Source organism: Typopeltis vanoorti, chromosome 9, assembly GCF_054136105.1.
Source record: "Typopeltis vanoorti isolate ZY-2024b chromosome 9, IOZ_Tvanoo_1.0, whole genome shotgun sequence".
Classification (NCBI taxonomy): domain Eukaryota; kingdom Metazoa; phylum Arthropoda; class Arachnida; order Uropygi; family Thelyphonidae; genus Typopeltis; species Typopeltis vanoorti.
The window spans coordinates 81,916,274-81,942,794 of NC_143557.1; the positions used below are offsets into that span (position 1 = coordinate 81,916,274).

Genomic DNA, 26,521 nt, shown 5'->3' on the forward strand with positions numbered 1-26,521 from the left:
ATATTTTGGGAAAATTTGGAGAAAAGAGCAAAACTAATAATAATGGCAAATACCTGTTGGATTTCTGCTCAGGACATGGACTGGTTATTACTAACACCATGTTCCAACATAAAAATGTGCACAAATTCACATGGAGAGAACAGGCTAGGAATAAGAAAAGTCTCATTGGCTAGGGGTGCTTAAGGGTCAAAGCTGTATAACTGAGAGGAGACCTCCACATAGCCTTTAAAGGAATGCGGAGAAACGACCAGGGCTTCTGACCTAATGTCCAATCCTCACCTTCTCGTGGTGCACCCTGTTGGGTATCTACTTTGATACTGAACGAACGAGGATGGGCTGGCAATTTGGGATTTAGCCGACCAAATTGTATTCTTATTGGTTAAACCAAAATAAAAAATGATGGTACAACATGACAAAATTTCATGCCGGCTGGGGCGTCGCCCGGTTAAACAAGGCCCCCGTTGTTTTTGCCAGGGAACCAGGGCGAACAGCGAAAAGTCAGCTACTGGAACAAATCTGAAAACAAACCCCAACTCAACATCACCAGAGTTAAAGATCGGTACTATCAACGTAAGAAGCCTGAATGGCAAAGAAATGGAGTTAGCTGACGAATTAGATAAGTACCAGATCGACATAATAGGGGTGACTGAAACAAAAAAAGACCAAAACTGGTGAGATCTTTCTGAGCAATAAATACAAAATGTTATATTCAGGCAATAACAATCAAGGAAAAGAAGGAGTAGCCATAGTATTCAACACAAAATACGAGGCTAATCTTCTTGAATGGCTGTCAGTGTCAAGTAGAGTAATGTGGGCAAATATCCGAATGGGGAACTGGACAATGAGACTTATTTGTGCCTATGGTCCCACAGAAGGCTCTACTAAGGTAGAAGTGGAGGAATTTTTTGAGGCTTTAGAAAAAGCAACTGACACAATGAAAAAGGAAAAGTTGGTCCTTGTTGGGGATCTAAATAGTAGAGTAGGAAATGATTGTGAGACATACAAAAATATTTTGGGAAAATTTGGAGAAAAGAGCAAAGCTAATAATAATGGCAAATATCTGTTGGATTTCTGCTCAGGACATGGACTGGTTATTACTAACACCATGTTCCAACATAAAAATGTGCACAAATTCACATGGAGAGAAGAGGCTAGGAATAAGAAAAGTCTCATTGACTATGTTATTGTTGATAGTGATGTTTTCTCCCTGGTGCAGGACACCAGAGTGTACAGAGGATTTGAAATTGGAAGTGATCACTATTTAGTCTTGAGCAGGATAAAATTGAATTTCATATTGAAAAGAATAACATGTAAGAAAGTTTTAAAGCGAATAAAAGTTGAGCAGCTCTCAGATGTAAACTGTAGACTAAAATACACAAATATTATTGAAAAGAAAATGAAAGAGTTTGAGAATAGGAATCAAACCTTGGAGATTCAGTGGCAAACTCTGAAGGAAACATTGATTGATTCTGCCAGAGAGGCATGTGGTGAGGTTGTGTGCAAAGATAAAAAAATCAGAACTCCCTGGCGGACACAGGAAGTTAAAGAGGCAGTGAAGTAAAAGAAGAAAGCATATCAAAAGTTCCTGGCAAATAAGTCAGCTTTTACTCTTACAGAATACAGAGACAAATGTAAGAAAGCTAAACAGTGTGTAAAACTAGCTAAACAAAAGTCATGGGAGGACTTTGGCAAGAATATAGAAAATAAATATCAAGAAGGTGGCAAAATATTCTGGAGGTTGTTGAAGAAGCTTAGGAATGGAGGAAAGAGTGCTGTAAAAGGAATTAGAGATGATAAAGGTGAAATGAAAACAGGAGAAAAAGATATCCTTGAAGTATGGAGTAATTACTTTGAAAAACTGCTAAATGAAACAAGCAGTGATGACAGCACAGTGATAAAAAACACTGACCAGGCATGCAGTCAGGAATACATATCCATACTTGAAGTAGAAAAAGCCATCAAAGGCTTGAAATGTGGAAAGGCAGCAGGAGTAGATGATATTCGACCAGAAATGCTGAAGTATGGTGGTATAAGAGTCTTACAGTGGCTGCACTGCATAGTTCAGAAAGCCTGGACAGAGGGACGAATTCCTGATGATTGGAGTAGAGCTCTCATAGTACCCATATATAAAAAGGGAAATAAAACTGAATGTGAGAATTACAGAGGTATTTCCCTACTGAGTGTTCCTGGCAAGATCTATGCAAGTATACTTGAGAAACGGTTGAGAAGAATTGTGGAAGAAAAGCTTGGTGAAGAACAAGCTGGATTCAGGCCAAATAGAGGCTGTCAGGATCAGATCTTCACTTTACGACAAATAGTCGAGAAAGCATGGGAATATAACAAAGATCTGTATTTAAGTTTTGTTGATTTGGAAAAGGCATATGACAAGGTGCCAAGAGAGAAGCTATTCAATACGCTGCAGTTATATGGTGTCAATGGGGCATTATATCAAGCAATACTTAGTCTGTATTTGAGTTGTGAGTCAGCAGTTAGAATTGAAGGAAGTACAGGAAGATGGTTTAATGTTAAATCTGGTGTGAGACAAGGATGTACATTATCCCCTCTGTTATTCATTATCTATATGGATCACATTATGAAGGAATGTGGTATTAAACCTGATATCAAAATTGGAGATGTTAATGTCAGCTCTTTGCTTTATGCGGATGATGTTATACTTCTAAATAAATCCGCTACAAGTCTGCAAGATTCTCTGACTAAATTGAATAGCTGTTGTAATAGATATGGTATGAAGGTTAGCAATAAAAAGACAAAGACAATGAAAATAGGCAGAATCATTGAAAATGTCAACTGTGTTGTGAATGGAGAACCTGTGGAACAAGTAAAACATTTTAGCTACTTGGGCACAATTTTTACTGAAGATGGTAAACTAAATATAGAAATAGACAACAGAATCAGCAAAGCTGGTATCGTGGGAAGTCAATTGAATAAATTCATATGGAATAAGAAAGAAATTAGTCGGAACACTAAATTAGCTGTATACAAAACTGTGTTCAAACCAATTTTAACTTATGGATCTGAGAGCTGGGTCAGAAGTAAAACACTTGACCAAACACTAGAGACCGCAGATATGAGAGTCCTGAGAAAGATTAGAGGCGTGAACAGATGGCATCAATGGCAATATCATATTAAAAATGAGGATATTAGGAAAGAACTTGACATTGTCAGCATCCAGGAATGCGTTAGCAGAGCTAATCTCAGATGGTATGGTCACTTAAATAGAATGGGAGAGGAAAGATTAGCAAAACAAGTGTTCTCTGCCAGGTTGGCAGGAAAACGACCCAGAGGAAGACCAAGATATAGGTGGATTGATACGGTACAAAGTGCCTTAGACGATAGAAATATAAGATCTGATAATGTTGGAGTCTTGACAAGTAACAGACTGATTTGGAGGAAAATTGTAGATAGGAAGTTAGTAATGATGTAATTTTTTCATGTAGTACTGTCATATCCTGTACACCCCTTGAGGGTACATGGCAGGAATTTGATGATGATGATGATGATCATTGGCTATGTTATTGTTGATAGAGATGTTTTCTACCTAGTGCAGGACACCAGCGTGTACAGAGGATTTGAAATTGGAAGTGACCACTATTAGTCTTGAGCAGGATAAAATCGAATTTCATATAAAAAAAAAAAATCAAAAAAAAATCCGCTAACGCCTTTCTATTCCCGTATATACAGGGAGTAGGCGAGGCCGTTTTTAAGCGGCATGCAGTGAAGAGAGACGGCTCTACAGGTGTCGCCATCTCGTGGTCCCTAACACTCGTATTTAATGTCTAAAATAATGTGGGATCTACGGTCAAATTTCTTGAGTTTACGGGACGAAAAAATCCACTTGCCCGTGCCAGAGATCGACTAACTTGGGAACCAATCGAAAAAAGGCTTAGAAAAATTTCCTCTAGTCACCGACTTGACTCGAAACCAAGTCTTCCTTCGTGCGGCCAAGCGCCGTGGTGGGCAAACGCCACATCCACTGAGTTACACAGGCATATTGAAAAGAATAACGTGTAAGAAAGTTTTAAAGCAAATAAAAGTTGAGCAGCTCTCAGATGTGAACTATAGACTAAAATACACAAAGATTATTGAAGAAAAATTGAAAGAGTATGAGAACAGGAACCAAACCTTGGAGATTCAGTGGGAAACCGTGAAGAAAACCTGATTGATTCAGCCAGAGAGGCATGTGGTGAGGTTATCTGCAAGGATAGAAAAATCAGAACTCCATGGTGGACATAAGAAGTTAAAGAGGCAGTGAAGGAATACAAATAAGCATATCAAAAAGTTCCTGGCAAATAAGTCAGCTTGTGCTCTTAGAGAATATAGAGACAAATGTAAGAAAGCTAAATACTGTGTAAAACTAGTTAAACAAAAGTCATGGTAGACGTTGGCAAGAACATAGAAAATAAATATCAAGAAGATGGCAAAATATTCTGGAGGTTGTTGAAGAAGCTTAGAAATGGAGGATAGAGTGCTGTAAAAGGAGTTAGAGATGATAAAGGTGACATGAAAACAAGAGAAAAAGATATCCTTGAAGTATGGAGTAATTACTTCGAAAAATTGCTAAATAAAACAAGCAGCGATATCACATTGGCAAAAAATACTCAACAGGCATACAGTCAGTAGTACATATCCATACTCGAAGTAGAAAAAGCCATCAAATGCTTGAAATGTGGAAAGGCAGCAGTAATAGAGATATTCGACCAGAAATGCTGAAGTATAGCGGTATAAAAGTCTTACAGTGGCTGCACTGCATAGATCAGAAGGCCTGGTCAGAGGGATGAATTGCAGATGATTGGAGTAGAGCTCTCATAGTACCCGTATATAAAAAGGGAAAAACCTGAATGTGAGAATTACACAGGTATTTCCCTACTGAGTGTTCTTGGTAAGATTTATGCAGTATACTCGAGAAACGGTTGAGAAGAATTGTGGAAGAAAAGCTTGGTGAAGAACAAGCTGGATTCAGGCCAAATAGAGGCTGTCAGGATCAGATCTTCACTTGATGGCAAATAGTTGAGAAATCATGGGAATATGACAACGATCTGTATTAAAGCTTGTTGAAGAACATGCTGGATTCAGGCCAAATAGAGGCTGTCAGGATCAGATCTTCATTTTATGACTAATAGTTAAGAAATCATGGGAATATGATAACGATCTGTATTTAAGTTTTGCTGATCGGGAAAAGGTATATGACAAGATGCCAAGAGAGAAGTTATTCAATACTAGCGTATTGAATAACTTCTCTCTTGTTATATGGTGTCATATGATGACAATGGAGCATTATATCAAGCAATAATTTGTCTTTATTTGAGTTGTAAGTCAGCAGTTAGAATTGAAGGAAGTACAGGAAGATGGTTTAATGTTAAATCTGGTGTAAGACAAGGATGGACATTATCTCCTCTTTAATTCATTATCTATATGGATCAAATTATGAAGGAAAGTGGTATTAAACATGGTATCAAAATTGGAGATGTTAATGTCAGCTCTTTACTATATGCGGACAAATATTTCTAAATAAATCTGCTGTCTGCAAGATTCTGACTAAATTGAATAACTGTTGTAATAGATATGTTATGAAGGTCAGCAATAAAAAGACAATGAAAATAGTTTCGTTGAAAATGTCAATTGCATTGTGAACGGAGAACCCGTCGAATAAGTAAAACATTTCAGCAACTTAGGCACAATTTTTAGTGAAGATGGTAAATTAAATATGGAAATAGATAACAGAATCAACAAAGCTGGCAGGAAGTCAACTGAAAAAATTCAAATGGAATAAGAGAGAAATTAGCCAAAACACTAAATTAGCTGTATACAAGACAGTGTTCAAACCAGTTTTTACTTATGAATCTGAGAGCTGGGTCAGAAGTAAAACACTTGACCAAAGACTAGAGACCGCAGATATGAGAGTCCTGAGAAAGATTAGCAGCATGAACAGATGGCATCAATGGCAATATATTATATCAAAAATGAGGATAGTAGGAAAGAACTTCATGTTGGAGACTTAATGGATTTTTTCCAACACTCAAAAAGAATTAAAATAGAATTTAATACTTCCTATATTTCGTCCTAGTCACTAGGACATCTACGGGGATTACAAAAACAATTAATGTAACATTCACAAACAAATCTTACAATACTAAGGTGTCTAGGAACGCTGTTCCTTAACACCTTAGTCACACGCCTGCCTAATGATACATTTGCCTTCACTGTATACAGAAAACCCACACACACACACAGGCAGATACATTCACAAACTCTCCCACCACCACCACCCCTCGCAACAATATGGCATCATTAAAACTCTTACCAAGAGAGCCCACAATCTTTGTTCCAGTGGAACCACCCTTACTACTGAGCTTAACCACATACACAGCACTTTCCTCTCCAATGGCTACAGTGAACACAGTATCAAAAAAATAATCAGTTCCTCCCCCATTCCCCGTCCTTCTCGTCAACAAGATTTTAAAAATGCCATCACCATACCCTACATCCGTGGCACATCCGAAAAAATAGCCAAGATACTAAAAAAGTACAACTACACACAGCATATAAGCCCTACCACAAACTTGCTACCCTTATCCATTCTACGAAAGATCAGCTCCCTCCTCTCTCTCTGCCTGGAGTTTACAAAGTACCCTGTTCCTGTAAGCTGGCGTACTTTGGAAAGACAGGCAGATCAGCATCCATCCGCCTGAAGGAACACAAGTCTTACATCTGTAAACACAACTATGGCCATTTAGGCTTGGCTGACCATGTTTTGGACACCACCCACAGAGTATCATGGAAGAAAACCACCATGCTCCACCACAGCAAATTCAAGAAAGAGAGGCTTTTCTTAGAAGCAGCAGCAGCTCTCAGAAACCAACCAAATCTTAATAAATACGGTTGCATTAAGCTTCCGAAGATTTGGGAAACACTCATCACCAGAGGTCTCCCCTTACATTCCAGGCCACCTACTACCGCCCTTAGAGGGCGCTCCACATAGATAGGACTTTAGTGTCACCCACGTGGTTGGGCTTAGTATTATAAGATTTGTGTGTGCATGTTACATTAACTGTTTTTGTAATCGCCGTAGATGTCCTAGTGACTAGGAAGAAATATAGGAAGTATTAAATTCTATTTTAATTCTTTTTGAGTGTTGCAAAAAATCCATTAAGTCTCCAACATGATGTCCTCACAGCACTTAAGCCTCTACACACGAATAGGAAAGAACTTGACATTCTCAGCATCCAGGAATAGGTTAGCAGAGCTAATCTCAGGTGGTATTGTCACTTAAACAGAATGGACGAGGAAAGATTAGCAAAACAGGTATTCTCTGCCAGGTTGGCAGGAAAACGACCCAGAGGAAGACCAAGATATAGGTGGATTGATATGGTACAAAGTGCCTTAGATGATAGAAATATAAGATCTGATAATGTTGGAGTCTTGACAAGTAACAGACTGGTTTGAAGGAAAATTGTAGATAGGAAGTTATTATTATTATTGTTCTGGGCAACTCCAAGGAGTCGACAGACTCATCGAGGGAGGCCCTAACATCATGTCAAGAACAACTATTCGACATTGACACAGTATCTATCATACCTTGCCTTGAACTCATTCACGGTCGTAGCACCCACAACAGACTCTGGAAGCTTATTCCACTCATTCACCACTCTCCAAGTAAAAAACCTAGCTCTAACTCCCTTGTCAACCATGCTCTTGCCCAGCTTCCATGCATGGCTCCTAGTCCTCCACACCACCAGTCATATTTTCAAAAATATCTTCTGGATCAATCTTATAGAAACCCTTCAGTAATTTGAATGTCTCAATCATATCACCCCTCCTTCGCCTATCGTCCAATCTCTGCATCCCACAAATCTTCAACCTATTCTCATAAGGTTCATTCCACAGACCTTCTATCATCTTGGTCACTCGTCTCTGGATCCTCTCCACTTCCTCCCCATCATGAAGAAACCCTGGTGCCCATAACTGGGCACAGTAGTCCAGATGGGGTCTTATCAAGGCTCGATACAGAGGAACAACAACTTGTTTGTCTCTGCATGTTAAAGTATTTTTCAGAAGCCAAGTGATTTCATGAGCTGATTTAGTCACTTTTGCAATGTGCCCCCTAAACTTCAATTCCCTATCCACCAACGCTCCCAAATCCCTGGCCTCATCAATCTGCTGGAATATGGTTCCACCAATGCAATATACTGCTGCTATTCTTTCCACCCCAAAAGTGCATAACTTTGCACTTCGCCACATTAAATTGACATCCATTTTTCCTAGCCCAGTCCTCCAAACTATCCAAATCATCCTGTAAAATTTTGACATCCTGTGCACTCACAATTGCTCTACCCAACTTTGCATCATCAGCAAACAAGTGAACACTTCCTCTCAAATCCTTTCCTATATCATTGATGAACAAATTGAAAAGCAGTGGTCCAAGAACAGAGACCTGTATCACACCACTAGTCACAAGCCGTCTTATAGACTCCACTACTGCATAAACCACTCTCTGGTATCTCTCCTTCAACCACCCTCCTATCCATCTCACCAACCCTATATCTATCCCCATCTACTCCAGTTTACTGATTAGGGTTCCATATGGTAACCTGTCAAAGGCCTTGGCATGGTCCAGTAGTATCACTGTAAACCCATTACCCCTATCCAGCAGCCATTACTGTGTTATAAAACGTGAGCAAGTTACTAAGGCATGATCTACCCTTCACAAAACCATGTTGTCCCCCATACAATATCCCATTTTCATCTATCCAATCCTGTATTAATTTCTTGACTAATTTCTCTAAGACCTTGACAATGATTCCTGATATGCTAATCGGTCGGTAATTTACAACAGCAGTCTTGGAACCACCTTTATGCAGTGGAACTATTTTCCCCCCTTTCCATCCCCTCGGGACTAACCCAGACCCAAGACTCAAATTAAACAAAATGGTCAAGGGTACTGACAATTCTTTAGCTGCTTCTCGTACGACACGAGCTGGTATACCATCCAATCCCACGGATGTATTGACATTGAGGTTATGCAATAGACTACTCACCTCCACTTCATTCACCACAATTCCCGTATAATCTACTGGTTTATTCGTTTCTGCAATGTCACCACCTGGATGATATATACTTGCAAAGTGCTCACTCAGTAACTCAACTATATCAACTGATTCAGTTACCTCCCTACCATCGGCATTCTTTAAAATCATTCTGCCATGTACATTTTTCCTTTTACTTGCTACATATCTAAAAAACTGTTTAGGATTCTCTTTCGCCTGCATAACTAATGTTCTTTCGTAATCCTTTTTTGCTTTTCTTACCACACTCGTTACCCTTCTGGCCTGTGCTTTATACCGTTCATGTGCCTATTGGTCACCTTTCTCCTTAAATTCCCTCCATAGTTGTTTCTTTTTTTGCAGCTCAAGCTTAATGGTGTTATTCATCCATTTAACCCCTACTTGATTTATTATTCGGACTCTAGGTATACAGTCAGCCATTGCTTCATGCAAACACTTCTTAACTGCCTCCCATGCACTATCAACTTCTAGTCCTTGCAGTTGTACATACCATGGCACTGAACCAATCAAACTCCTAAGCTTGTCATACTTTCCAGCCCGATAATTCCACATGTACCTGTCTTAATTGAAAATTCCACACCTTTAGCTGCCTCCCAAGTCAAGACCCTATGATCACTCTCACCAATTGGTGGCAATGTGGTCATATTTGTTACAGCCAAATCCTCAGATGTAAATTACTAGGTCAAGCACTCTCTGACCCCTAGTATTTTCCATTACATGCTGTCGCAGATAGTTATCCCTTAATAACCGCATAAAATCCAATTCCTTCCTCCCGTGTGTCCTCTCCTCACTCCAATCAATGCGACCATAGTTGAAATCTTCCATAATAATTACCCTCCTTCCACTCATTTCTTCTATTTGCTTGTGCATATTGTCACCACCATCTTTTCCATCACCTGGTCTATAGCAGCACCTAATTGTATATTTAGTTCTGCTAGCCACAATCTCACACCAAATGGCCTCAAATGTGCTCTTTTCTCTATCCTGCAATTCAACTTCTATTCTCCTTGGCTGTAGCTCATCAGCTATCATCAACAATACTCCTCCCCCCATTTTATTCTCCCTGTCATTCCTGAACACACTATACCATCACATTCAATCCCACTAGCTATATCATCTACAGTCAGCCATGATTCACTAATACCAATAACCTGTGGTCTGGAAGTGCCAACCATGGCCAAAAACTCTTCCTTCTTGTTTCTAATACTCCTAGCATTAGTGTACATGAATTTAAGACCGCCATTAGCCCCAACCCTACCTTCATGCCTTATATTAACTATCCCACTCTGATTTGTTGTCCTTATTCGCTCGGGCATATTATATTCATTCATACATTCAACTGCCTCCCTAAGGACTGTATATCTACCCCCCCCCTTAATAAATCTAGTTTCCCTGAATTTGCACATCCATTACATTCAGCAACACTTTCTCAAGTCTCCTTACACCGTAACCATTCAAATGCAAGCCATCCATCTTATATAGATCCTTTCGCCCATCGAAATCACTCCACACATCCACAAATTCCACACCACTCGTCATACATAACCCACGCATAAAGTCATTCGCAATTATGGCCCTCCTTTTAAACATTTCACTGTCATACCGTAGCAAAAGACTAATCATTCTAACTCTCTCACTCTTTTCTTTTGCTACCTCAAACAATTCATTCAGGTCTTCTATCATTTCCATTTTATCTCCTTTCAAATCATTCGTACCTGCCACAACAATCATTTCTTTTACCCTTTCCTTTTGCTCTCTAATAGTTACATCCTTTATGGTTGCACCAGGTTGGTACGATTTTGTCAAATCCTCTACTAACACACCTCGTACTAACGAGTCTCCATACAGCACTCTATCCTTCATTTTGTTCATGTTCACAACACCTATTTTTCCTGTCATATCTTATATTATTGGTTGGTTCATTCAGTCGACTTTTGCTCATACGCTCTAGCTGCTGTTTTGCCCTTTGTATCACACCATTCAACAACGTGATCTCACTCATTGCATCTATCTCATCTTTTTTATTCTCTGTAAAACCATTAATACTATCATTCACACTTTCACAATTTTCAGGTACTACCTCGCCGTTTCTTGTCATATCCCTATTTTCTTCATTCTGAAGTTTGACAAAAATATCACTCTCACGATCCAAAATACACTTCAATTCCTCATTCTCCCTACATTTTCTACACACATTCACTCCTTTATTATCATTTAACCACACTCTGACCGCACTCCGCAAAGCGTAGATTTCGCAGATAGTACACTGAAGCATCTCCTTTACATTACCGTTCTTGAAAGAAGATGGCGAACCATCATTACTGGCCGCCATTTTCCTTCGTATTGGAGCCATTAGTAGTAACGTATTTTATCCAATTATAATTACCAAAAACACACAAACAGACACACTAAGATACGCAAGGCAAACAAAACTACGCAATATTAAATAAATTTATCAATGATAACTGAAAATAACGCTTATCTTATCTGGAGCTTTCACGAACACTACACATTACGAATCCCTCTAGCGGCGACTTCCCGACATAGATTATGTTATAAAACACTTTAGTACACTAACTACACTAATAAAACTACAATAAACAATAAGTTAGTAATGATGTGAATTTTTCATGCAGTTCTATGATATCCTGTACACCCCCTTTAGGGTACATGGCAGGAATTTGATGATTTATGATGGTATTGTGAAGGATTTGACAGGAGACTTACAGATATATATACCCCCCCTGTGGGGAATTGTTATCCTCAACTGTGTTCAATAATTTATCTGCTATATTTAATTTAAGTAATTTTAATTTCAGTCCATGAGCATGTGACTGTATACATAGAGGGATTGCAATTTAAGCATGCACACTACTATTTTTTGATTTCAATTCCTATTGTTGTTCATTAGTTGTACTGGATGTCTTATGATACATCAGACAAAATATTTACATAATAAAAAGTTATTTACTGTGGCATACATGTTATAGTTATGGATATCCACAAGTTTCACTACATAAAAAAAATCTTATTCCTTCACGAGGATTCGACAGCACAGAAGAGCAACTTATTAGTAAAGCTTCAATTGAAACAGGGTAATCTGCATGCCAGAATCTCATTTTTAAAGAAACATAAATGCGATAAACTAATTCCCACTTTTGCTAAGTTCAAGGAAATCATTAAATCGCCAGATGCTCATATAATTTATCAAAAAAACTAGCCATTCTTTGTTGCTAAATCAGTTACGAGTTTCAAAAAAGGAACTGGCATTAAATATCGCAAAAACAAGAAAATTGGAAGCTGATCTCTCAAATACATTAAATCAAGACCTGCTACATGTGGGTATTAATATTTCAAAAAAAATGCAGGCACTAAAGCATTTGAAAAAAGTATGTATCACAAGTCCCGATAAAAAAAAATACATAACATTGCTAGAATGATCTACGAAAAATACAACAAAATTACCTGCTAACAAATGGGTTGTTAGCTTATCTGGCTGTCCTCTAACTGAAGATGAGCTAAATGTACTAGCAAGAGGTCATAAATTTGTGATTTCACCCAAACGTATTCCATATCTAGATTTCATACACCAGATTGAAAAAAGCACAAGTCATCTGTCTAGTAATGAAGCTAACAGACTACCTTTTGAAATAGCCAAAGTGATCTATGATGCCCAACCATCAGAATTGAATATTTCATCAGCAGAATTGAAAGCTCTGAATTCACTAAAACATAATAAGAATCCCTGAATTCACTAACATGTAATAAGAATATAGTAATCACCAAAGCTGACAATGGCAATACCACTGAAATCTTAGATGCTAAATCGTACGATCAGAAAATGAATTTACTGCTTTGTGATCGCAATACTTACTCCCAGCTTTGCTAATATGAAAAATGTGATTTGAATATGGTGTTAAGGTTATACTTTATTAGTACTTTGGCTATCTTTTCATATGTACCTTGGATATATGTTAAAGACAATTGTGTTTTGTTCTTGTGTGCATGGGGCAGGGGGCATGTAGTATATTATCTATTTTGTGGGAGCTGTAGCCATTGGTGAAGAAAGTATGACGAAGATAGTTGAGTTCTGGGGAAATGACTGAACTAGAATAAATAGCTCTGGTTCTGTTATAAGTATTTTTAGAATTCTAAGAATAAGTGTTTTTAGATATCTTTCTTTGTGTGTGTTGGCTTTCTATAAATGGAAAAGATAATAAAGTTTACTATCTGAAAGATTTAGTTTACTATCTAAATAACTATTTAGATATCTTTCTCTGTGTGTGTGTTGGCTTTCTATAAATGGAAAAGATAATAAAGTTTACTATCTGAAAGATTTAGTTTACTATCTAAATAACTATTTAGATATCTTTCTCTCTGTGTGTGTTGGCTTTCTATAAATGGAAAAGATAATAAAGTTTACTATCTGAAAGGCAAGTGAATAATGTGTCAAGGAAAGGCAAGCGATTATTTGATTTTTTTTCTACTGTGAAGTAAATTTTGGGATGTTGTTTGTTAAGGTAAGTTACAAAAGAATCAATCATCAAAGAAGTGTGACCACACAGGGTTTAAAAGTAGCCATAGTAATGTTCTCAAAGTGTTCCATGTAAAAGTTAGCTAAAGGGAGAGGGGAGGGACTCCATTGCAGAACATTAATCTGCTTGTAGATTTTTCCTTGCCAAGTAAAGTAACCTGTATACATAATAAATTTGAATAATTCAAAACTATCAGGGAGGAAGCCAGACTTTATAAAATCAATAATGTCCATTAGTGATACATTAGTAAAGGAAGTGACATCAATACTAACCTTTGATCTGCTCTCCTAAGGACAAACTCCATCCTCTAGCATATCCTGGAGTGTGCAAAGATACCTATGACTGTGACTACTATGGATAGACTGGATATCTGTTAATATCAGCCTTAAAGACATAAACAATGCATTTTCTACCATCATTATGGCAAGGGCTAGCAGACCACACTTTTGGGCATCCCTTCAACACAGGATTAGATGGAAGTATAACAATGTGCTATATAAAAATTGTTACTTATCAGCAAGGCCATTTTTAGAGTTCACAATGGTCATGAAGCATTCTCAAAATGTTAGTAAGTATGGCTTCATTAATCTACCAAACATTTGGGAGACGCATCAAAATCTACTCAGTTGTAATGCTTTTTTTTTTTTTATTCAACATTAAAAGGTTAGAAATTAGGACTTTTGATATTTTGTCCCTTACAATTTTAATTTGAAAAAATGTCTGTTACAAGTGCTTCCATAGTGCAACTGAAAAAATGATGGCACATTGCACTCTTCAACTGGAAAGGCCTGAGTTTAATTCTTGTTGTGATGAAAGCAATCTTTATATGGGCTTTTTCAATTCAAGGAGAGTTAGTTAATCTCTTATGGGGGGTAGTAGGGTTTGTTTGAGATTCAGGTTTTTCATGTCAAATACAGACAAATTGGCCACAAGTTATTTGAAGACAAAGGAAGTGGGGGTGATTGTCAGTAATGGCACTGTGTGTAGAAGTAAGGGAGTTGCAGAGTAGAATATCTCCCTAGTTAAGTCCTTCGACCTCTTAGAGGTATCCACGTAATAATAATAATGTAAACTGTAATTGTGCCTCCGTAGCGCAATTGGAAGAACGATGGTACATTTGGCCCTTCGATTGGAAAAGGCCTGAGTTCGATTCCTGTTGTGACAGGAGGAATCTTTATATGGACTTTTTCAACTGAAGGTGAGTTAGCCTATCACATATGGGGGGTAGCAGTTTTTTTTCTACTGGAAACTTGGGTTTTTCATCCTGCATACAGAGAAATTGGCCCTTCAGAATACACGCAGTTTACAGACAAAAAATACTTGTTGTGGTGGTGGTGATGTGGGCAGTAGATGGCGTTGATGTAGTTGATTGGTAGTAGAGGTTTGGTAGTGGTGGAGACAGATAGTTATACAGTAGATGTCCTCCAGCGATAAGTCTTCGAACTCCTTGGAGGTGTCACGAATAATAATAATAATAATAATAACAACAACATGTTGTTTAGCTCTGAAGATGATGGTTTGAAATATAGCAAAATATAAGCCAGTTAATACGCTTCTTTTTATTTAGTTTTGTTTGGTGTTGTAATGCCATTAAAATTAAAATAAGTTATAAAAAATTAGATGGGAAGTTGAAGTTCGGGTGCCACATAGCAAAGATTGCAAATACAATTCAGAGAAAAACTGCAATGATGAAACAAACACTGACATGTCCAGATAAGATCATTTTGCCTCTTTACAAGGCATAGATAACTGGAATACTATGTGCAGATCAGGTCTCTTGGTTTTCAAGATAATGCAGAAGTAATGGAGAGTGCAAAGGAGAGTGTTAAATATGATACTAGGACTGCAGACATTAACAAACAGAAGAAAGAGGGGGGTGATATGATAGAGGCCTACAACTTCTGAAATGGTCATTCAGTATGCGAATAGATGGAATTTTTATCTATGGTTCTTCCAATTTATGGAGATTTTAGATTGACATCTCACCTCTAAATTAAGGTCATCATCATCATCATCAGGAACATATGAGCAAGATACAAGCTGCATTAAATATGCTACATCTAACTGCTTTGTTAACTGTTAATACTAGCTTAAATTTAATACAACTATATTTATTAAGATTAGGCTGGATTTTTAAGTCAGCTATAGATTCTAAAAAGTCTTTAAAGTTTGTATTTGCTGTGATGCATGGTGCATGGTGTTTTCTTCCATCTGATTCTGTGCACGGTATCCAAAGACATGGTCTGCTAGGTTTGACTGACCATAGCTGTAGTAGCAGATATATTTTTTGTGTTCTTCTAGGCAGATGCTAGCAGATCTCCTAGTCTGACTATATAATATGATAAGTTACAAGTAGAAGAAACTTTGTAAACACCTAGAATAGAGAGAGGTAAGAAGTGGATCCTTAGGAGAGCAGGGAAGGAAAGCCAACTTCAAATGAGGTTTGAAAGCAGTGCAAAGATAAAAGGTCATTTTCAGATGGAAAAAACCATCATGCTCTATCACAGCAAATACAAACCTGAAAGACTCTTTTTAGACTCTATAGCAGACATAAAAAAAATCAGCCTAATCTTAATAAATACAGTTGTGTTAAACTTCCCAAAATTTGGGAAACTTTATTCTTAGGCCTCCCACCCAACATCCAAGGCTAGCTCGCAGTATCTATAGAAGGTGCCTCTCATAGGATTTTTGTTTTAATTTATTCTAATCTCATTTCTTACAGTTATTGTTTTTTGTGTGTTATTACAATTTCAATATTGTATACTGAAGAAGGCTCTGCAAATGAGATGAAATATTGAAACAATTAAACCTATTTTAATTATTTCTCTGTGCTGTTATTATTCCATTAATGTGTAGCATGAATGTACACCAGTACCTAAGCCTAAATACTCTTTTTTTAAAAGGTTTGGCTAATAATTTAATATTCCTTTTTCAGTGCATGCTCATTGGAGCAAATTGTTTGGGAGCTATGTCTGAGGATGATGATGATCCCTAGTTTTTGTGTCTGATGGGTGGTACGAATCTTTGTGTATGTATTGGCCTGTGTGTATAGGTTTGGGGCAGACCGTGAAGGACAGACAGCATGAAGGACGATGTGTGACAAGCATGTCTAGAAAAGGAAGAGCATTATTGTTTCCACTTTTGATGGTATATTAGTTAGACTTGTGTTGTTTGTTTAGGTGGCTTACGAATGTATATAATATTTGGCAGCCAAGGGGCCAAATGGAGAACACATCAGAGCCAGACTTTGCACTTTAGAATTGCTGAATCTAGAGCTCGTTGCACAAAGTTTTCCATGTAATGGTTAGCTATAGGAGGAGAAATTGGTGAGCCTATGGCCATGCCCTCATTTTGCAAGTAGAAATTATTTTGCCACACAAAATACCATGGCAAAGTATGTGATATCAGGCAGAAATTTGTTCTGTATGAGAAGAATTGTGTCACTCGTTGGGACATCTGTGAATAGGGCAGTTACGTCAAAGCTGACTAATAAATCTTTGTTGTTGAGTATGATTTTTTAATTTTGTTTATAAAGTGTTGTATATTTTTTTATCCAGGATGGATAATGACCTACCAATTCCTTGAGGGTAGCTATCAGTTTCTTGGCTAAGTAATAATTGGGGCTGTCGATCCATTCAACTACTGATCATAGTGGTTCATTTGTTTTGTGTATTTTTGGCAGACCATAAATTCTGAGAGCATGTCAGTAACAGTGTTCTAATTGTTTCCTCTGGTTAATTAAGTCTATTGTTTTCTTTATGATGTGGTTTGTAGAACTGTTAATTAACTGGCATGTGTTGTGGTCGGATACCAATTGGTTAATTTTTTCAGTTAAGCAGTCCAATTAAGAACGATAATAACAATGCCTTTGTATACCTTAGTAATAACTAAGTCTATTATTTCTTAAACGATGTCAGACAGTGCACTCTGAACCTGTAACAGAATTAACTGGAGAACTACTAAGACCCTACACTGCACCAAAACCTGGTTGGAAAGAAAATTCAAGGATGCTTATGATATGCTGATTCTTCATCTAAATCTCAACAAGAATGATGGATGTAATTCCAAGAATCCTATTCCATCAACTTATATAATTCAGAACAATGGCAGAACCCTACAGAAAAATCCTAAGATAAGAGGCTGTGAAGATGCATTTGGTGTAGTTCACCATAGTTTATTATTATTATTCTCTGTATATTATTATATTTATTCCAAAAATGTTTGTTATTTTATTATTTATTTATTTTTTCTTGCTAGAGGTGAGGCTAGTGCTAATTGTTAACAATTAGATTTAGCATAATTATGTACAGTGTCATGTAGTTTGTGCCTTGTTCATACATGTTTTCATGAAGATGATCTTAATATAGAGGACAAAATGTTGAGTGTTATTTTCTTAATTGTAAGTAAAATAATTGCTCCAACACGTGTGGTTTTATCTCCATAAATTCTACACAATAAATGCTGACCACCACGTAACCTTGAAAGAAAGAAAATGGTTCTTGTTTGAAAACAAAAACCAAACTTTGGAGTCTCAGAGGCAAACTCTGAAGAAAACATCGAGTAATTCTTTTATCATCTAATTCCTTTTATAGTACTGTTTCCTCCATGTCTAAATTTTTTCAATAGCATCCAAAAGTTAAAGCAGCAGTCCAGGAAAAAAATAAACATACCAAAAGTTCTTGCAAATACAGTTCTACAGAACAAAATGTAAGGGAGCTATTTTATGTGTAAGAGAAGCTAAACATAAGTCATGGGAATCAGGAAGGTGGCAAAGTTTTCTGGAGGCTATTGAAAAAGTTTAGACATGGAGAAAAGAGTACTGTAAAAGGAATCAGATGATAAAAGGAGACACGAAAATTGAAGATCAGGATATCCCAGATGTATGAAGTAATTAATATGAAAGACTATTAAATGAAACAAGCAGTGATACTACAGTAGTAGAAAATATTCAAGAGAAATGCCAAAAGGAGTACATATCAATACTTGAGGTAGAAAATACCTGTCAAAAGTTTGAAAGGTAGCTGGAGTAGATGATATTCTACCAGAAATGCTCAAATATGGAGATATAAAAGTTTTGCAGTGTCGACACTGCATAATTCAGAGGGCTTGGTCAGAAAGTTGAATTCCAGATGATCAGAGTAGAGTTCCTATCTGTAAAAAGCAGATTAAAACTGAATGTGAGAATTACAGAGAAATTTCTTTACTAAGTGTTCCATGTAATATTTATACAAACATACTTTAAAGAAGGTGAGAAAAATTGTGAAAGACATGTTTGGAGAAGAACAATCTAGGTTCAGGCCAAACAGAGGTTGTCAAGAGAAATGCCAAGAGGAGAACATATTAAAATTCGAGATGGAAAAAACTGTCAAAAGCTTGAAATGTGGAAAGGTAGCTGGAGTAGATGACATTCTATCAGAAATTTCAAATATGGAGGTATAAAAGTTTTGCAGTGTTGACTGATAATGACAACAGAGGTTGTTATTATCAGATTTTCACTTGAAGACAAATAGTTGAGAAATTGTGGGAATATGACAAGGATACTTAAGTTTTGTAGATCTATAAAAGGCATACGACAGGACGCCCAGAGAAAAGCTTTTCAAAACACTACAATTATATAGGGTAAATGGAACATTATACAGAGTGTAGTCTATATTTAAGTTGTAAGTCAGCAGTTAGAATTGAAGGAAATACAAGGAGTGGTTTGATGTAAAATCAGGTGTAAGACAGGGATGTGCATTATCTCCACTCTTATTCATCATCTATATGGATCACATTATGAAATAAAGTGGCATTTAATCTGATATTAAACTTGGAGATCTCACACTTAGCTTTTTGCTTTATGCAGATGATGTTGTACTCCTAAATACATCCTGTGCAGGTCTACAAGATTCTCTAAACTGAATAATAGCTGTAATAACAAATTTGACATGGAAATCAGCAATATAAATACCAAAACTATGAAAACAGGCAAGAACATTGAAAACTTCAACTGTATTCTGGATGGAGAGCTGCCTATAGAACATGTAAAATATTTCAGCTATTCAGGCATAGTTTTTAATGAAAATGGCAAATTAAGTTTGGAAAGAGACATAGAGAGCAAAGCCAGTGTGCTTGGAACCCAGTTGAATAACTTTATATGGAATAAGAGAAAAAAATTAGCCAAAACACTAAACTAGCCACATACAGGACATGTTCAAACCAGTTTAAAGTTATGTAGAGTTGCAAGAGAACGTGGCAGTAGATTTGAGCTGTGTTAAAAAGAAGTGTTTTTAATCAACATATAGTGTTGCTTTTTGTCACAGATTGTGATTTTTTTTCAGTTTGATATAAGTATCCTTTAGTAGTTGTTGTTGTTTATATTTTGTTTTGCTGTTAGTTTATTCTTACTAAGAGGGTAAGGTGATGTTGGACATGTTCAGAGTTAGCAGAGAAGAAAACGATAACTTTTCATTATTTTCATTCGAGTTTTCTACTTTAAATAACACAACGTAAAGTAATTTCCAGTTGGGGATATTCTACTTAAAAATATAAAATCTTTAGTATAGTTGCAGTAGTTCTTAGTACTTGGTTCTTCGTGCAATATTTGAATGGTGGTGGTAGCTGCAGCTCAATTTACTAATGGCTTGTCACCAAGTCCTCCCCCATTTAAGGACTATATTTTGCATAGCATACTACAGGATTCTGTGGCATGTATGCATTCTGACAGCTGGATATGTGGCAGCTGAGAGATCGAGGAGTACATATATGTGGAAAATGTAGGAAATGGGAAGAACTTTGTGAGCTGAAGATTAGTATAACAGACCTTAACAGTGCTGCATGAGAGATGCGATGATCTGTGGTGCCTGAAACATTTCTCAGGATGCCTGAGAAATGTTTGCCTGGAGGAACAATAGAAAGTGTGGCTATGGTAATTAAGCAGGGTGGAAGGGTGGTAAGAGATCTGAGGTTTTCATGCTTGAGGTTGTATGGAAGAAGACTGAGAGAGGGAAGATAGTGTGTGTTGCCCAAGTATGATAATGACGAGCCGAGGAGAAGGGCATTAATAATGAACAGTATGATAGCCAGAATGTGTCAAAAGAAAGGCTTGTAGGGCATTTGAGTGCAGAAAGGAACTTGAGAGACCACTTGCATTTGAATGAAGAAGGATGTAGGCATCTGGAGTTCTCTGAATGATTCATTGTCTCAATACAGGGAAACTAGAATTATCAGGTGAATGGTAGGCTGAGATGGCCTCTCATGGGAATAGGTGCTTGGAAGAAGAGGGAATACATCGGATAATGCTGAGTCCAGTGGAGTCTGGAGGGGATAATGATAGATATAGACACGGTGACATTTTCATTCTTTATACTAATGCCAGGAGCATCCAGAATGAATGAGATGAATTGGTGCTGATAGCATCAGCACCACCAATGTCCAAAGATTATTGGAAATAATCTTTGGACATGGTCGATGGAAGATGATATATTAACAGGAATAGAAGTAGCAGGGTACAGCATTTTTTGACGGGATAGGAATGGAAAATGAAGTGGTGGGGTACTGCTTATGATAAGTGATGACATGTGACTTATGTCCTCTCTGAGTGGAGGATTTGGAAGGCAAGGATACTAATGGTTTTGAAAGCATATTGTGTGAAGTAGAGGTGGGAAAAACAGGATATTTAGTGGGGTGTTGCTACAAGCAAGAGAGCATAGAGGGTGAGGAACAGGAGATGTTTAAGCAAGTGCAAGAAGAATGATTGTTATGGGAGATTTTAACTATAGTAGTATAAACTAGGAAGAAGAAACTGCATGTAGTAATAAGGGAATGGATTTCTAGAATTATTGCAGGACAAATTTCTTAGGCAACATGTAGAAGAAGGAACGCGAGGTTCAAGAGCTTGGGATTTGGTCGTAGCATCAGAAGAGATGATTATATTGAGATGGCGTCTCTCCCCCCAGTTGGAGAGAGTGACCGTGTGGTTTTGACTTGAACAGACATGTAGGAGTAGCAAAGAGAAAGAAATAGATGTGGATTATAAGACAGGTGAACTTCGGACAGTTCCATGGAGGGAGGAATTGGAAGGGCAAGACATCATTAGTGCTTGGGAAAATTGTTAACAAATATTTATTAGCAGCAATAGTAAGCTGTATACCATAAGTGAAGAAGAGAACACAATTTGGTGTATGACTAACAATATCAACAGGAACGGCAGTTAAAAAGAAGTTATGGAAAAGATATAAGAAGAGAGGTGGAGAGCAGATGCATGAAGAATATAAGCCTCAGGCCAGGAGAGTGACTAATATGGTAAGGAAGGCAAAACTGGAATATGAGAAGAGATTGGCCCTGGGATCTAAACAGAATCCTAGGAAATTTTTTAGCTATGTGGCCAGTAGGAGGAGAAATGATTGTAGAAGAATATATAGTTGGATAAAAATGAGAATAGAGTGATTGATGCAAAGGACATAGTGGAGTTGTTCAATGAACACTTTATTGCAGAATTTCATCCTGGAGAAGTAGGTTTTAATACTAGAGGGATAGGGCAGGTTTGAGGTTTAGAAGTGCAAGAGGAGATTGTGTTTCAAATACTGAGTAGTCTGGATGCCAATAAAGCAGTGGGACTGGATGGAATTTTGCTATGGGTTTTGAGAGAATGTGCTAAAGAACTGGCAGCCGGACCTAGCTTTTCAATGAAAGTCTGGCTAAGGAAAAGGTACCCAAGGGGTGGAAGGAGGATAAGATAGTACCATTCCATAATGTAGCAGACTGGAAGTGTCAAATTATAGACCAGTTTGTGTTTCATCAAAATTGTTAAGATCTTGGAGAAATTAGTGAAGGACCATATACAGCGTTGGGCAGATGAAGGTAATGTTATCTGTGAAAATCAACATGGATTTATTAAGGGGCATTTTTGCTTTAGTAATATGACTGCCTATTGTGACAAGAGCGACTGATAAGATGAGGGGAAAGGCATATTCTCTCACATGTTTTTGGATTTTACAAAGGCATCTGACAGGATACCACGTGATAAGCTGATATTTAAGTTGCAGCACATGGGTTTAGATGTCAAGTTAGTGAACTGGATTCAGGATTGATTATCTGATAGGTATCAGAGAGTTCTGTAGGGGAGGGGGGGGGGCAATATTAAAGAGGAAGAAGGTAAGGTTACAAGTGAGGTCTCACAGGTCTCAGTACTGGGACCTGTATTGTTTATCCTTTATATTAATGACATTGTAGATGGATTTCAGGGTAATATTCAAGTGTTGCAAATGATGTGAAGCTGGGAAGGGTTATTAATAATAGTTCAGATGTGGTAGCCCTGTAATAGGATTTGAATAAACTGGACAGGTGGGCAAATGAATAGGGATATGGGTTTAATGCAGCAAAATGTAAAGTTTGTAGTTTAGATACATCGATGGGAAACTGCATGCTCTGTTGGAGAAACTGTACTGGAGGAAGTAGTGAATCAAGGGATCTGGGGATTATGATTAATAGAAATCTGAAATTCAGGGAACATATTGCAAAGGTAGTGAAGGTAACCCAGAGGATTGCTGCAGTACTGAAAAGGACATTGACCTGCAGAGATAAAAGAGTTGTCATTCCATTGTATAAAGCCATGATCAGACCACACTTGGACTATTGTTCTCTAAGTGTGCAGAGGCAGATAATAAAGATGGTAGCTGGACTGTGCAATGTTAGTTATGAAGATAGGCTAAGGAAATGTAGACTGCAGAGCTTGGTAGAGATAGGAGGAGGAGAGGTGATATGATTGAGACTTTTAAACTGTTGAGTGGTAGTAACAGAATTGACACTGGGGAGTTCTTTTGCTTGGTCGAACAGGGGGAAGGAGTGAGGACAAGGGCCATCCCTGTAAGTTACAAAAGGAAGCTGTGAGCAAGTGGGTGAGAAGTGGTTTCTTTGCATGGAGGATGTTTGAACCATGGAATGCATTACCTGATAGAGTGGTGAGAGCATGGATGGTCAGTGAGTTCAAGAAGTGGTATGATAGTGTGTTTTCTAGGATGGGTTTCCTACAATGCGTCTTTTGATCCCATGGAGGTCTGAATCATAATAGTAATAATAATCTGAGAGATGGGTTAGAAATAAAGCACTTGATCAAAGATTAGATACCACAGATATGAGAGTTTAAAGAAAAATAATGGGATTGAACAGATGGTATCAATGACAGAATCATATCAAAAATGAAGGCATTACAAAGGAACTTGACATTGTTTGCATTCAAGAATATGTATGAGCAGGGCTAATCTATGGTGGTATGATTGGGGGAGGAAAAGTTAGCAAAATAGGTGTTTGATGCTAAGAAGGCAGGAAAAAGACCTAGAGAAAGACCAAGGTCTAGGTGGATTGGTTCATTCAGAAACAGTTAGATATGGCAATGCTGGGCCTGCTGACAAGTAAAAGACTAATTTGGAAGAAAATTTCTGATAGAAGATTATTAATAATATAAACTCATTCATGCAATGCTGTCATAGTAGCCTGAACATCCCCTCCCTTGAGGGTACATATCAGGAAATTGATGGTGATGGCATTTTTCATTTTACAGAGGGTGAGGATATAACAAGATGGCATGCATGAAATTTAATAAAAATGTAGTCACAAAAGGGATGGCAATAGATTTTTATCTTATAGAGGAGTATATAATTGGAATTGCTTGCCTTTGAGGTAATGAGTATAGGTATGAATTTATTCAAGGAAACAGTATGACAGCTGATGTGGGTGATATGTGACCAGCTTTGATGAGTCCTTGATTTCCTGGAGTCCTCTGGTAATTATTAAATACATAAATATATTATGTATTAGTGAAACTACATCAGTGTTTACTAGTTAGGGTTTAGTTTCCTACCCAACCAAAAAAAAACCTGCTATAATTTAACAGTATTTCCAACAATTAAATTAGAAACAAAAGTTAGTCAAAAATTGCATTCCGTTGATATCAAAGTTCTAAAGACAATTAACAGGGTCAGCAGCTGTCTTAAACAGCAAATACATTAAAATTAAAGATATCAGAAAGAAACTTCAGATTACTAATACTTAAGACAGACAGAAATGAAGAATTAACAAAACCAGCTATTTAAAGCAAAAACGGAAGTGTATGGCATGGTTTAGTTATAATTATAACCAAACCAACTACAGCTACATGGCCAGTATATTATGTCTAATTGCAAATATTCTGGGATGAAAAACCCTGCCATCTCCATTTGAGTTACTTATCTTCAACTGAAAAGCATTATAGATTCCTTGAATCATAGAGATAGGATTTGAAGACAGGGTCTGTATAACTGAAGAATGTGCTGGTGCCCTCAGACAGTTATGGAGAAGCAGCAAAAATAATGGGGTAAAGACTTCTTATAAGACACAGGTACCATATCTGAACAAATTACAACAGACCTAAGAAATAACAGAACAATTTGGAAGTAACCACTGTATACCAGAAACATTTTGGAAAATAATATTTTATCACATCTATATCACACAAATGTTGTAAATGCAAATCAAATTAAATATCTAAATATCTTAATGTGCAAGTTTATACTGATGAACTTTATTTTTACCTTTTCTAGCAATTCTGCCTGTCCTGCAAAAAATTCTTCTAGAACTAATTTTGCAGTCTGAAAATAAATATAATTAATAATTACAATTAAGATAAAATAAGCTCTTTAATCCCATTCAACAAACATACCCTAAAATGTAATATGACATTCAGGAATTGTGTTTTCCCTTTGAAAATTATCACATTCTGAAAAGGAATAATTTTTGTTTCCTGTTATCATAATTATATGGGTTTAAAGTCCAATTATTCACACAGTACCTATCATACCTGGTTTTAAAGACATTCACTGACAAAGTATTCTCCACCAACAGCAATCCAATTACTACGTTTCTATCACTTCAATATAAATGATGCCAAAAAAATAATAAGAAGAAGAAGAAATAATAATGAAAAAATAATTGCACAAGACAGATAACAACAACACTATAACAGGAGCATGGCTTTTTGTGTTAAAGTTTAGTACAATGCTTATTAAAATTTCTTATTAAAAATTATGACATCAACTTGATGCACTGATATTACCAAATAATGATACTGCCTGTCAAGGTGTTAATACTATTTCTATTTCTTTTTTTTTTTTTGAATTGACACAGATGATCAACAATTCAACAGAAGTGTCTGCACATGAAGCTTTTCTCAAACACACTGCTCTAATAGCTGAAGCTCAAATAACTGATATTAGTTTAAATTAATTATTGCATTCTGAAACTACAGTAACTCTAAATGACAAGTATCTTTAGACTGACAGAGCACATTCTGTTTTCCTGTTTATAATTAGATAACATCATACCTTCCTTGTTATAAAACCACCATTAATGCCATATAGTACGCTCCACGTTTAATCTTTCTTTCCAAAGATGGATCAAGTCTAAACACAGTTTCCATACTAAAGCAAATTGGATATTTTAAATTTTATTTTTGTCATAAATTCCTACCTAATTTTATGCCATTCCATTTCATGTTTTATATTTTTAATAATAAAATTTATTTTTCTGTGAGTTAACAATATATTAATATTGTTTTTAAATCAAACAATCTGGGTTTCTTATTTCAATATTCATGTCAATATTATTTGCAAGCTTCTTTTTATTTCAAATTCAAAAATCTACTAAACACATACTCAGCCTTTTACATTAAATATAAAGTGAAATAGATGATATTAGTTCTGCAACCATATAATCAGCAATACGCAATCCCAGAAACAAAGACATACCTAACTATTAATAGGAGACAAAGTGTCTGAAGAGATCATATCATCAGCTTTCTTTACTTCATTTTAAGATTCCAGTACCCAATTAAAGTTTTGAACTTTATCTAAGAATAGGTACCTAAGTTGTGATAATTGTATAAAATTA

General features: G+C 36.8%; 1 protein-coding gene across 4 annotated transcripts in view; it reads right to left on the reverse strand.

Moving 5' to 3' along the window:
* Window positions 1-26,521, reverse strand: part of mxt (Eukaryotic translation initiation factor mextil) — a 446,323-nt gene that overhangs the window by 129,550 nt on the left and 290,252 nt on the right. For all 4 annotated transcript variants that reach the window (XM_090397619.1, XM_090397617.1, XM_090397616.1 and 1 more), the window contains one exon: window positions 25,168-25,224. In XM_090397619.1, the coding sequence (XP_090253745.1) occupies window positions 25,168-25,224 (57 nt within the window). The remainder of the gene's footprint in view (window positions 1-25,167; window positions 25,225-26,521) is intronic.